Source organism: Hibiscus syriacus, unplaced genomic scaffold, assembly GCF_006381635.1.
Source record: "Hibiscus syriacus cultivar Baekdansim isolate YM2019G1 unplaced genomic scaffold, ASM638163v2 tig00111027_pilon, whole genome shotgun sequence".
NCBI classification, from domain to species: Eukaryota; Viridiplantae; Streptophyta; class Magnoliopsida; order Malvales; family Malvaceae; genus Hibiscus; species Hibiscus syriacus.
The window spans coordinates 2,449,552-2,464,510 of record NW_024062960.1 but is presented as its reverse complement, the minus strand read 5'-3'; the positions used below and the strand labels follow the sequence as shown (position 1 = coordinate 2,464,510).

Sequence of the window (14,959 nt, the reverse complement as noted above, 5' to 3'; positions counted from 1 at the left end):
ATATAGTTTTCAAAACGTTTTAAAAAACTATATATTATATATATTTTTCAAAATGTTTTTAAAAACCATATAATATATATATTTTTAAAATGTTTTCCAAAACTATATTATATATATTTCCAAAATGTTTTTTTAAAAAAACTATATAATATATATGTTTTCAAAATGCTTTTAAAAAAACTTTATATTATATATCTATTTCAAAAACCATTAGCATATATATATATAAATACGGACGAAAATGAGTGTCTACAAGTATAATTACACAATTTTCTTTTGATGGATTTATTCGCTCCTATGATATTAGATAATTGTGGTTAACCATCTCTAACAATATAACAACAATATGAGTATAACAATAGCACAATTGTAATTTTTCTAATCAAATACCATTAATGTACTTTCCCATCTTGTAAATTAAGGTAACAATCCCATATAGTCATAATTTTACACATTCAATAATATTCAAGCTGATTTGTGTATATAAACATGTCTCACATTTGGTATCTCACTGGAATATGAACTTTCCATTTTTTTCTGAACATAATGCACATGTAATTTACTGTAAGCACAATCATTTATAATTCAACTACTGTACATATGATATAACGTTGTCAATGTCTCATGGAATATAATATAAAATGATAATTTTATGATTCAAATCTTTATATTTATCAATTAAAAATACATCTCAAAATTTTCAAAATCGATTTTTTCACCAATATTGATATGAAAAATCAAAGAAAATGAGGTGATTGGAGAACTCAAGAGGCATCACCACCTCAAACTAGATAATGTTACCTTATCCACTCCCATGTTAAAAATATCTTTGCCATCAAACCTTATCTATATTCATGTCATCAATGAACTCAACTTCATATATATATTGCTACTTCTCCAAACCCAGCATTTCACAAGATCCCCAGCAACAAAAAATGCAGGCAGCCTTAAGCTTGACACTTTCATCACCTCTCCCCATAGTTACAACCACCAAAACTTCGTCTCCGCCGTGCAAACCCACGCTCCAATTGCAGACTCCTAGACGTTTCGTTATCAAAGCAACGCCCGTCCGACAGGACAACTCGACGGTTGATTACAGCTCCACGGCCTCGTAAATATCACGCTCCACAAACTTCTGTTATCACGCTGATGATCTATTTCCCTCCTTGTTTTAAACCGGACGGTGGCTTTGTTGCAGTGTATTTCCAGCTGAGGCATGCGAGACCGTCGGAGGAGAAGCTTGCGATGTCGAGATGTTCCCCGAAGTTAAGCTAAAGAAAGAAGCTCAAAGCAATAAGGAAAAGAGTGGGCCGGAGCAGATTGAGAGAGAATACTTGGAGTACAACAGTCCCAAGACGTAAGTTGATGATCATCATTTGGATACGTTGAAGTTTGTAGATTTTAATACATGGAACTTGATGAATGATTTCAGGGTTTTCATCGGAGAGGCTTGTGATGATCTGGGAGGAGAATTCTGTGAGCCCGAGTATCAGAAAGGGGTTCAATGATCACCAGATAACTTGAAATGAAACAGTTATCGTAGATAAATAATGTATGGTTCATCACCATACTTGTAACCTATTTACTCTCCTTTCCTCTGTTTTCTTAATAATTTGAATGATTATAATACATTTAAAATTTTCTTAATCAATCGATAATTTATACATAATTTATTTACATAATTGTTCGTACTCAAATTTTTTGAGAAATAATGTTCTCTTCTATCATTAAAACATATTATACATATATGTATGCAGGAAGACATAAGACTCTATGTAAAATTCTGACTTTTATATGTGATTAATTTCACAAAATCCTAGTAAAATTTTCATCATTTGTTTTATTGTAAATTTTAAATAATAATTAAAATTTAATTAATTATCATTCTTAAGATTAAAATTATCGAGATTAATATTAAATGTTAGATGACTAAATAGATTCAATATTAAATAGGAATTTAGATTTAAAGATTAAATTGAATAGAAATTAAGCTAGAACTAGAGACTAAGAGAAAGGATTAAATTGAATAAGAGATAGTAATTACACCAATATTTAAAGATAAAATATCACAATTCACCCATAATATTTGGTTGCATAAGACTATTATTCTTTTATTTTGATTCACTTTAGTCTCAATATTTTATTGATATGATAAATCATGTGTCCAAAGTGTTGAAGTGACATTGTTAAATGTATACAAGTAAAAACATGATATTTATCACATGTCTAAAATGATAGCGTGACATTAGTCGATCAATAAATTCCTTAATTAAGGTCAGATGTTCGAATTTTAACGTTGTGAATGGAGCAAACTGGGTTGAGAGGGTCGCTCTCGCCTCTGCAATACCCAAACTGGATGAGTCGATCAATTAACCGAATACCAATGATTAATTTTAAAAATGTAACATTATCACATGTATATAAGTTAAGACATGATATATACCATATGTCTAAAATAATGACGTGACACTATCAAATTAATTTAAAATATTTTATTTATTTGTTATATTAATATTATTTAATTTTTATTAAATTAAGTCTATTCAATGAGATTAATTAGAAAATAGCAAGTAGTGAGATTAAGCATAGGCTTTTAGGAAGGAAAATTGAATGCTTAACTACCGAGCCAAGTTAGTAACATATAGTAATATATTTTATAATTTATGTTATAAAATATTTTATGATTAATATATTAATATTATTTATTTTATATTTTTTATTTAATTATCAGTATCCAATAAATTGATAAATTAATCTGAATCAGATATTGCAGAGACATATTTATGAGATAATCCTTTCAACTCAATATATTTAATTCAATAAATCAATATTTAAACTCCAAACTTTTTTTAATATCGGGTTGTCTCCTCAAAAGCTGCCCAGTCAAATGGTATAACGTTGACGAGATCAGCTTCGTGTAGCTGGTAGTTAACTCATCGATGCATTACCAAAAACAGAATAAAGTCGTGGATTGAACAACATTGATATGTATACAAAGCCCTATATTTATTGAGGGGTGGTAAAAGAGAATAATCCCATCATTAATCCTACAATGTAGTTTTATCTAAGCAAACCTACATGCAAATGCTGAGCACCAGTAGCCTAGTCACATCATGATATGAGTAGTAGTCTTAACACACCAACCATAAAAACAAAACCTCAGAAAAGCATAAATTAAGAATCATAATCCATAAGGAAGCAATTAACCTATCTAGCTACCTAAGTTCCATATGATTCCATACTCCTTCCACACAACACTCTCTTCAGCCATGATAATCGAAACCAAGTTTTCTTACCAACTTTATCGCTTAATTCCGGCGTCTTCCCGTTGTCATTTCTCTTTATGAACTCGGTCTGCTGGCTTGCATTATCATCTACCAGTTCCGAGACCTTGAACCTCAGTTCATTCCACAGCTTCTCGTTCTCCATTAGTAGAGAACCATCACTTATATTGCGCTGGAACTTGATGTTCTTTTGCTTATCGACCTTTTTCATCTTGATCGAATTCGAGGGATCTTGATTGAATTCGATCTCCTGATCAGTGTCTTCGGCAGTGAACTTGGGATGCAAATTAGAATAATGGACTCTGTTAAGTTCCTCATGTCCTTGAACATAGTTTTGCAGTCCTTGGGATCTCAATTGGTCATACTTCTCAGCTAACGACCGGTACGATCTTTGCAACTCTTCGACCCTCTCGATGAGCTCGGGTCGCTTTTGATAGTACATCTCGGCCCTCTTGGCGAATGTATCTCCATCTTGTACAATGATGGTAAGAATGGCGTTTATCTTCGTGTCCATATCTGCATACAAACATATATAATTATATATAACAACAGAACATATGATGCCATTAATGAAAGAATTTCTACAGTAGTATAACATCATCACCATTGCAGGCAGTGACATTACTGTCTTCCATTGAATCTATATGGAATCACCAGTCTCCACTGAGAACCGAAGCAATAGTTAAATCTCTCTTATACTAACAACCACATGGAACTGGAAGAGAAATTTGTTAGAGATGCGTATGAATGAAGTAAAAATTTTGTTTTTCTTCCTGTGTGCGTGAAGGAATGGTGATGGGGCTAGTGTCTCATTGAAGCAAAAGCAAATGGAAGAGCTATACTGCTCAAGGGGACCAGACTAGGCAGCCGCCACACCAGTTAACATGGGATGGGTCCAAGCCAGGAGTGAGTAGCCATATCCCTAAATGATTACTTAACCTTTTTAACAAAATGAGGAACACTAGTTTGAAGCCAGTGGGATTACTTACCCCCATAAACAACAATAATAAACAAGATTATCGTTGATGATAACATTTGAATTGTTGTAATAATAGGAGGCTTTTTTTTAGCTTGGATGAAGAGTTGCAACTAATGATTTCATGACGAGTGGTAGATTTTTGAACTATAGAATGTATCTTTTCCCCGAGAGGAAGAGAGAAAGAATGGTTTTCTTCAATCTTACATGAGATTGACTGAGAAAGAAGAAGAGGTTCCATCAAACTGAGATTACTGACTATTAAAACTCATTAGAGGTAAAATTTAATTAATTTTATACTCTTTTTTCATCAAAATATTTTTTTATAAAATTTGATATTACAATATATAGCAATTTAACTAAAATTTGATTTTTTTAATATGTTATAACTTTATTTTTTCATAATTTATAAATTATTTTATAGAATCAAATGTTTTTTTATTTAATAATTTGTTAGTAGGTGTTGAACTCAGTTAAAGCAGCAATTACTTATATGCTCAAGGATATGTAAATGTAATAAATGCTCAGGTGTTAATAAGAACGATGGTTTATCTCATTTTTCAGTATATTTTCCCCTCATTTTCTTGAATTTTTCTTCTTCCCAAACACTATCTTATTAAACCCGAGACCACTCCTTTGAATTTCCATGGTAGCCATCATGCCACAACAATACCCAACTCCCATTCACTTGACCCAGCTCCACCATAGTCGCCATCAATGCAACGAAAAAGAAAACTCAGATCACCTGCACCACTACATTAACCCTGATCCGTTTCTTTACTTAATCATCACTAGAGGTGTAAATGAATCGAACTAGAATGAACAAGATCGTATTTGTAATCATTTGTTTATTTTTTAATATGTTCATACTATGTTTGTGCTCATTTCAAATTTTAATATCATGTTTGTGTTCATTTGTTATCTATAGAGTTGTTTATGTTTTAATTCGTTTAACGTTCACAAACATATTCATTTGACATTCACAAACATGTTCATTTAATATTCACAAACACCATACGTGATATGTTATACACTTAACAAACCAATGAAAAAAAGTACAATTTAATAACACTACTAATCAATTTGTAACACACTAATCTAATTTACCTTTAAAATCAAAATATGTAGACTAAATTTAACTACTAAACTTTGATAGTAATCTATACTTAGCTCCTGACCCTTCTTCCTTGAGAAACTTGCTTCAAATCCATCTGCCTACTGACGCTACAACTGATCTAATTAAAAATGTTACTACTGATGAGATCAAAGAAGCTTTATTTAATCAAGGGAACGACAAAGCTCCGGGCCCTGATGGTTTCACTCCTCACTTTTTCAAACATTCTTGGTCAGTCATAGGGAACGACTTTGTTGATGCTATCAAGTATTTCTTTCAAGAGTCTAAGATCCATCATGCTTTTAATTCCACCATCATTGCCTTGATTACTAAAATCCAGAATCCTAGTAAAGTTAAGGATTTTAGACCCATCTCTTGTTGCTCAGTAGTCTACAAAACTATTAGTAAAATCCTAGTCAAAAGAATGAATTTGTTGTTGCCTGACATTATATCCCTCAATCAAACCGCTTTCGTGAGAGGTAGATCTATCATTGACAACACCCTCCTTGCTCAAGAATTGGTCAAAGGCTATGGTAGAAGGAATATTTCTCCAAGATGTGCCCTTAAAGTTGACTTACAAAAAGCCTTTGATTCCCTTAACTAGGATTTCATCTCCTCCATTCTTAGAGCCATTGGACTACCTCCCATTTTCACTAAATGGATTGAAACTTGCTTCAAAGAAGCTAGATATTCCATATCTTTTAATGGTAGTCTAATAGAGTACTTCAAGGGTCAGAGAGGTATTAGACAAGGAGACCCCTTATCTCCAATCCTTTTTGTGATAGCTATGAATACCCTCTCTAAAATTCTCAATCTTACTGCAGCTAGAGGTATTTTTGGATACCACCCTAAATGCAAAAAACTTGGTATTACTCACTTATCTTTTGCTGATGACCTCTTAATCTTTTGCAAAGGCAATCTTGATTCTATTGCTGGAGTGACAAGTGTTCTAAACCATTTCTATGTTTTATCTGGTCTGAACCTCAATGTTAACAAAACAGAATTTTACGCGGTTGGTATTCTTGATAGAACCCTGGACTCCATTAAATCTGTCACTAGCTTCAAACAAGGTTTCCTGCCTGTTAGGTACCTAGGAGTTCCTCTAGTTACTCGGAAGCTTACTGAAAAAGACTATCTACCTCTCTACGATAATATTATTCGTAGGCTTCACCATTGGTCTGGTAAAATTTTAAGCTATGCTGGTCGTCTTGAGCTTATTAAAATTGTTCTATACAGTGTTGTTAACTTCTGGAATAGGCAATTTATCCTTCCTCAGAAAGTTATCAATCGTCTAGAACAACTTTTCTCTCGGTTTCTTTGGAAAGGTAATGGTACTGCTGCTAAAGGTGCTAGGATTAGCTGGGATAGACTGTGCTGTCCTAAATTTGAAGGAGGTCTCAGGTTGAAGAACATTCATTCCTGGAATAAAGCTTGCATGTTGCAACTAATACGAAAAATAATGGCTGGAGAGGGCTCTCTATGGGTTGCTTGGATCCATTGCTATGTTATTAAAAATAATGATCTTAACGACATTAATGTTAATTCTTCCCACAGTTGGACCATCAGAAAATTGATGAAAATAAAAAGTGAAGCCTATCCAAATTTAACTGTTGGTGCCACGAAAACAAAAGATTTATGGGAAAATATAAGAGTTCATAGAGACAAAGTTTTCTGGCATAAGGTGATTTGGTTTCCACTACACATCCCAAAGCTAAGCATTATCTCTTGGATGGCAATTCTGGATCGTCTTCCTACTCGTGATAGACTTATTAAAATGGGTATTGTGACTGATAGTTATTGTATTTTGTGCAATCAGGACCATGAATCTAGAAATCATTTGTTTGTTGACTGTATTTACGCTACTTCACTATGGCATTCTATTATGAATCTATCTAGCATGAGAGATACTTACTGGTCTTGGGATTCAAGGCTTCATTGGGCTGCTCAAACTTGGAAGGGCAAATCTCTTATTTCTACTATATTGAGGATCGCCTGGACTGCTTTCATATACTTCATTTGGGAGGAGAGAAACAGAAGAATTTTCAACAGAGGAACAAGAACAACAGACCAACTTCTAAAGGCTATTAAGGAGCTTGTTCGTTTCAAACTCAGTGCCAAAGGTTTTAATAGACTAGACTATGTTAATTCTAGACTTTATAATTATTGGGGTATAGACTAATTCTGTAAATATGTGTTTATACTCCCAATTGGGATGACAGTTGTATGATGAACCATTTCTATTGGGTAATAAAATTATACTTATCCAAAAAAAATCTATACTTAGAACTGAAAATTCTGAATATTAAATATGTATACTTCTTAAATTTATAGTTAAATATAGAAGACGTATCAGCACATGCATATAACATTAATATCATTAAAAAAATAAAAAATAATCTTTCTATCGTTTTTTTTTAAAAAAAGTAGTGATAATCTTTAAATGATGTACATACCCATAGCATATTGTTTCTCTTTTTCCCCCTTAACTAATTTCCTTATTTGACCTTAAGTTTATTCAATTTTCAGAAAGCATGCAAATAAGAAAAGCGACATAAAACACAATGAGATTGCGTAGTCGACGGGTTTCATCGTGGTCCTCTTGAAGCCTAATTTTGTATCGAATCTCTCGTCCTATCGCCTGGTTACGTATGGGGTAGGACCCTATGAGTCTTAATTCTCAAGCACAGCCTCTGACAATACATTCAGATCAAAGTACCACATTTGACTCCAATCTCACTCTTTGATTCTAATTCTAGTTTTCCTTCCAATTCCTCAAACCCATAGTCTTCTCCATCTTCTTCAAAACGACACAAATATAGCTCTGGAATTATTATTATTTTTTTCTTTTTTGATTCCAGCGCAAGACTCAAAGGACCACCAAAATCAACAACCAGAACACATCAAATAATATAATAAATAATAGAAAAATGAATTGCAAAACAATTGCAAACACCATCCGTTGCGTTTCTCATGATTTAAACATAGAACAACCCTAATTCCCAAGTCAGACCAGTTTGGATACCATCAATGCTCTCCTCCCTTCTCTCATCTTTTTTCCTTCGAGGACCGTTGCTTTCTTTATACCTTTAGAATACTCATTGATTCCATCAGTGAGAGGTTTTCTTTTTAATTAGTTGTATTTCATTTTTTTTACACAATTAGGCATTTGGCAATTTTATTAGTACTGCAAGTGTTGAGCTTTAATGAAATCGCCCCCCTCCAATGCTCAATCAGGTCGTATTTTCAAATCCTAACAACCCATCATTAAGGTTCTCTAAGGGCAGAAAAAAATTTCTACCCACTCTATCAAAATCAAACCGAGTCGGGACTACTTTCATCAGGTTGGCAGTTGAAGGTTGGTCTGCAATTGCCAACCATAGCGAGTGGATAATGTGTTAAAAGCGAATCTCGGGTTATGGATGTAAAATCAGATAATCGTTCAAGTTTCAATCGGATTCTGTTAAGTCAAGTAAAATTGGATGCATATCATGTCATGTCATTTTGATGGTTGGACTCCGATCAGGTCGGGTTCAGGTCAAATTAGTTCGGTTCATTTTCAGGTTTATTTGACATCAGATTCAGTTCGGGTTCAGGGCGAGTTAATTTCAGTTCGGATCGATGTCAGTTCAGGTCAAAACGGTTTAGGTCCGAAATAGTTAAACACCAAGTTAATTTAGGTTCGGATGGACTTCAGTCAGATCTCTTTCATATCGAGTCACATCATTGGCAGATAAAATTCAGGTCGGATCTTTTCTGGATATAGATTGACTTCAGGTTAGTTCATTTTTTATTTTTGATTAATTATTTTTCTGCTTTCGGAATTACAATTTGTAATTGTATATGATTTAGAGTAAATTAGTAAAATTATAAATAATTATAGATCAATTTTGATAAAAATATAATTTTAAGGATTAAATTGAACCAATATGAAATTACAAATAAAAATTTAAATAAATTAAACAACATGCATTGATGAGAGATAAAATCGAAATAATTTTAAAATGTGAGATTAAAATTAATATAAAAAGTACTAAATTATACCCATTTAAAAAGTTATGGGCCAATTACAAAAATATAAATTAGTAATAAGTATGAGCCAATTTCATATGCAAATATAATTTTAAGGAATAAATTGAATGAATGTGAAATTACAAATAAAAATTTAAATAAGTTAAACAACACAAAGGGATCAAATTGAAATAATTATAAAATATGAAGAAAAATATGTAAAATAAACTAAATTACATTCATTTCAAAAGTTGATAAAAAAGTTGAAACAATTATAATATATTAATATATATAAAAACTATATAATAATATAATATAGATAAACTATATAATTTATACATAATATATATAGTTTATACATAGTAGTATATAAGAATAAACTATATGGTTTATATATAGTTTATATTAATAAACTATATAATTATACATAGTATATATATAAATATAAACTATATAGTTTATATATAGTTCTATATATAAACTATATAATTTATATTAATAAACTATATAGTTTTTATATATAGTATATAATAATATAAATATAAACTATATATACTATATATATAATATATATAATTTATATATAAAGTATATAGTTTATATTTATACATATACTATGTATAATTATAAATTATTTATACTATATATAGTTAAATAATAGTATATAAACTATATATAAACTAGAGGTGTTCGCGGTCAGTTTGGATCGATTTTTGGCTAAAAATTTCATCCGATCTGAAAGTATAAATGTTTACGGTTTGGATGTTTCTAAAAAAATCCGATCCGATCCAATTAAGTGTGGCTTTATTCGGTTTGGATTTGTGTGGTTTTTGGATTCTAATTTTTCAAAATAATTCTTGAATTTTTTTCATAAAAAAATATATGTATAACAAAATCAAAGAGAATATATATTTTAACAAATGCAAGCTTGTGAAGTTTGCTCACATTAATAGTTCAACAACAGTTTGTAGATCGAACCAAGATTTTTCATCTTTGGGCATAGCTGAGTCCATTTCTTTCCATTTTGTAAATTCAATATTACCAAAATGCAAAATTGCAGCAACCACTCGAAATATTGCTTCCAAGATAGTGGTGGGGGACAAAATATCAAAGCATTGAAGCACAGTGTGCATTCATTGTAAGAGACTATCGGTTCGGTTCGATTCGGTTTGGATCAGTTTCGGATTTCCAAACCGAAACCGAACCGAACCGAACACACTAAATCGGTTTCGATTTTTTTCGATTTTCAGTTATTTTTTTGGATCGGATTGCATTTGAACACCCCTAATAAAAAACCATATATAATATATATAAACTATATATACAAACTAAATAAATTATAGTTTACATATGAACTATATATGTAAACTAATAAACTATATAAATTATATATAAACTATATATGAACTATATATAAACTGTATAGTTTATATTTATATACTATATATAATTATAAATTATATAGACTATGTATAAATTATATAGTTTATTGATATAAACTATATATAAACCATATATACTATGTGTAAACTATATATATAAACTATATATATAAATTATATAAACTATACTTTATATATAAACTATATACTATAGTTTATATATATATATATAATATAAATATACATTATAGTTATAAGTATATAATATATAAGTATAAAATACATATACATAGGACTAAATTAAATAAGTATAATATATATATATATATATATATATATATATATATATATATATATATATATATAAGTAGAAAGTATTAAAGTATAATATTAGTGTGATTGTATATGTGTGTGTAGGACCAAATTAAATAAGTACAAAATTTTAAGCTGAAATTAAAAAACAATTAAAATAAGATAAAGAATTAAATTGAAATAATTTAAACTTAATATAAGTGTTGAGTTAATCGATTGACGGAATCGACCAAGAGGGGGGTGAATTGGTAATTAAAATTTTGTGGAAACTTTTACAGAAAATTGAAAGTAATTGCACAGCGATTTAGAGTGGTTCGACTTTATCAACCAAAGTCTACGTCTACTACCTTAGCTATCCACACTAAGGATTTTCCAACAAATTTACTAATTTGTTCTTTCTTTTGAGGCCAAAGAGATAACCTTACAACTCCCTCAAGAATATACCCCAATTCTTGAGAACACTCTTTTCTCAAAGAGAAGATTACAAATTTGCAAACTCACAAGAAAAACCTCACAAGGCAAATATGTTTGCACAATTCTAGAACAAATGAAGAACACTCAAGAATAAATACAATTGAGCACAATAAGTGTTCTTGAAAGAAAAATGAATATTGAATGAAAAATAGGCTTGAAATGCTCAAACTTGAGGTTTGATGTTTTCTCTTTGATTCTCTCTTAATTCTAGTTGCTTGATGTTTCTTGTTATTGATCAATGGCTTCTAAGCTTGCTTAAATACACCTTGAATCACTGCTGAATGTTAGGGATGATTAGTGGAGTCAATAGAGCCGTTTAAGTGTGAAAACAATTAATTAAAACAGTTAGGAGCGTCAGTGCATCGATGCATACCCATGGTGCATCGGTGCATCAGTGTAAAATTCAAATATTTTGACCCTTGGACCCTTAGTGCATCGGTGCACTAAGAGTGCATCGATGCATCAAGTGAATTCGATGATTTAAAATAGCCAGAGTGCATCGATGCATCAAATGCATTCGATGTTTTCATAAAATCCTCAGTGCATGGATTGGTGCATCGGTGCATCACTCTGAAAAATTGATTTCAGGCTTGATTTTGGTTCAAAATACTTTGTGAAAATTGTTTCAAAAATATATTAAGTATAAAACACAATTTTACACATTTAGTAAGGTTTGAATTTGATCTTAAAAGACTTGGAGTAATAATTTGATATTCAAGTAATTAAATCGAATATACTTTTAGAAAATCATTTGTAAAATCTTAAAATTCATTTAACTTAATTTCTTATATCGAAACATCAAAATGTTTTCAACAATCTCCCCCTTTTTGATATAACAAAACTCTTGAGTAATTTTAAGATTTTCTTTGAAAATAAGTTTTGAAATAAATTGAAAAATTACTCCAAATTACACCCTTACTATAACACTTCTCCCCCTTTAAAACTTTTAACACTTAACACTTCCCCCCTTTTTGTTAAATAAAAAAGACTTAAAATCGATTTAAACAAGGTTTTCAAAAACATAGCCAATTGATTAAATATCTATATATATATATATAGCTTAAGCTGCTAAGATCACAATCAAAAGAGAGATTAGCCATTAGTTTCATAATCAATATTCATAATAAAAATGTGAAATGGTAAATTGGTCATATTTCAACTAAAAAATAAATGATGCATATGTTGTAACAAACCAAAATATATATGAAATAAAATATCAAACAATCATCCAACAATCAAAGAAAGACAATCCAAAATGTTTTAACAATTCAAGTTCAACCCAAAAACAATCAAAGAAAGATAAGTCTATTCATCCATTGAAGGATCGGGAGGAGGAGGAGGGTAACGAGCTCTCATCTCAAGCGAGAGTGCATCCAAACGATCATTCATATCTTGTTGTTGAGCTCCCAAGGTAGAGAGCTGGGACTCAATGAATGTGAAGCGCGAATCCATGGATGCATACCGTAAATCAAATGTCTCCAAAAACGAACGAAAATACGGAGGCATTTGTTCTTCTTGTGGAACTGGTTCCGGTGCAGGCTCGTCATCAGGTACGTGATCATCAATGTCTTGCATAATTTGTTGAAATTCAGGATCATCGTCATCAGCCGGAGCCGGAGGAGGAGGAGCACGAGAGGAGCTAGGAGCAGTTCGTGAGGAACTAGCTCCCGGAGTTTGCTTGCCTGGTCTAAAAACCCATTGACCAATTACCTCGTCTTGTTTCCAATCCGCTTTCTTCAAGGATGTGAGATTGATTTGATTTTGAAGTGGGATAGGATTGTTAAGAGAGACGTCTAGACCAAGTTTGATAAAGAGGTTACAAAGAAGACATCCATAAATCAATGTTTCAACATGTTTTGAAGGAACAATGTTTATGATGTCCACTAGTTGACTGAATATAATATGGGGTATATTTATTTTGATTTTATTTTTAAGACAATACATCCACCATAAATCCTTAGCACGAAGTGTGGAGTACCTACCTCCGGATGGTCTAAACCACCATGAGATCATCAAATGGAGAAAACGATCGTGATGAGATCGTAGAGCACAAACACTGGAGTTTGGAACATAGGGATATTCCACATTTTCATTCTCATTATATACACCACTATCATCTAACCCAAATCGAAAAGCTATAGTCTCGGGGTCAATATTAATATATTGGCCTAAAAGATAGGATCTAATGGCTATAGTTTCACATTGAGTTTTATTTTGAATACACACCGCATTGGAATAGAAAATGCGGACCAATTGTTGATAGACTATAGGTTTAAGCTGAAACAATTTATCAAACTTCCAAGCTTTAAGAGTCGGAAGGTATTCGAAGTCAATGTCAACCATGGTTTAAAGCGAAGGAATATGCTCTTCGCGAATTCTATAAGTTTGGAAAGAATTTCTGTACCTAGAGTACAATTCGTCTCTACGACGCTCAGGCATGTTAAAACAAGATCCTAATAGAGATGAAGGTGGAGGAGGAACGGGATTAGGAGGTTGGTTTGAATGAGAACGACTCGATGAAGTTCTAGGGCGTTTAGGATTTGACATTGTTTAAAGGAAATCGGAATAAGGAATATCACCTGCAATTTGAAACACATGTATGCATAATCAATCCCAAAACTCAAATGAGTCCTCAATAATTCAAGGTTCTCTAAACCATATCCTAATGGGCATGTTTTGAAAACTATTTAATAATATTTGATAATCATAATCTAGTTTTCATGAAAACAACACAATTAAATCAAAAATATTACTAATTTTCGAAATCAATATTTTTTTTAATTTCGAAATTCAAAGAAAAATCTTGAAAAATTGTTTATTTTTGACGAAATTGGTAGTAAAATCTAGTTTAGAACCAACAAACAATCAATGCCCGATATAATGTTCATCCTAGAACTAATCAAAACTAGTTCTAAAATCAAAAATCAATAAAATAGAGGTTTTTGAAATATTACCTTGAAAATTCAGATTGAGAGGGATGAGGTGTTGTTTTGCACGATTTAATGATATAAGCAGGTTTGAAAGTTGAAAAACTTGAAGATTTCGACGAAAAACCGTTGATTTTGAGCAAGAATGGAGATTTTTAGAGAGAGAGGGTGAAAGATGGGAGAGTTTTAGTTTTAGGGTTTGAGAAAATGAAGAAAATGAAGCATTTTAACCCAAAACCCGACGGATGCATCGATGCATGACCCTGTGCATCGATGCACATTCAAGGCGTGCATCAGTGCATCAACATGATGAATCGATGCACATTCAAAGGGATGCATCGATGCATTGTTAAGTGAATCGGTGCATGAAGCAAAAAAAGTCAAAAATCCATTTTAAATACTTAAAATGCTAAATTAATTAGCTCTAGTGATATTGACAACTCATATATTAAAAATTAATCATGTTCAATCAATTAAATTAA

The 14,959-nt window shown here is 31.4% G+C and overlaps 2 protein-coding genes across 2 annotated transcripts; one reads left to right on the top strand and one right to left on the bottom strand.

Moving 5' to 3' along the window:
• Nucleotides 1–889: 889 nt before the first annotated feature.
• On the top strand, nucleotides 890–1,651 carry LOC120150985 (light-regulated protein, chloroplastic-like). The gene is made up of 3 exons (XM_039163553.1): nucleotides 890–1,111; nucleotides 1,199–1,357; nucleotides 1,433–1,651. Exons 1-3 carry the CDS (start codon nucleotides 936–938, stop codon nucleotides 1,506–1,508), a joined length of 411 nt encoding a protein of 136 aa, XP_039019484.1. The 5' UTR covers nucleotides 890–935; the 3' UTR covers nucleotides 1,509–1,651.
• A 1,568-nt stretch (nucleotides 1,652–3,219) lies between these two features.
• Nucleotides 3,220–3,932, bottom strand: LOC120150925 (protein NETWORKED 3A-like). The gene is made up of 2 exons (XM_039163516.1): nucleotides 3,889–3,932; nucleotides 3,220–3,800 (listed from the first exon to the last, which is right to left on the bottom strand). Exons 1-2 carry the CDS (start codon nucleotides 3,917–3,919, stop codon nucleotides 3,220–3,222), a joined length of 612 nt encoding a protein of 203 aa, XP_039019447.1. The 5' UTR covers nucleotides 3,920–3,932.
• Between the last annotated feature and the right edge of the window lie 11,027 nt (nucleotides 3,933–14,959).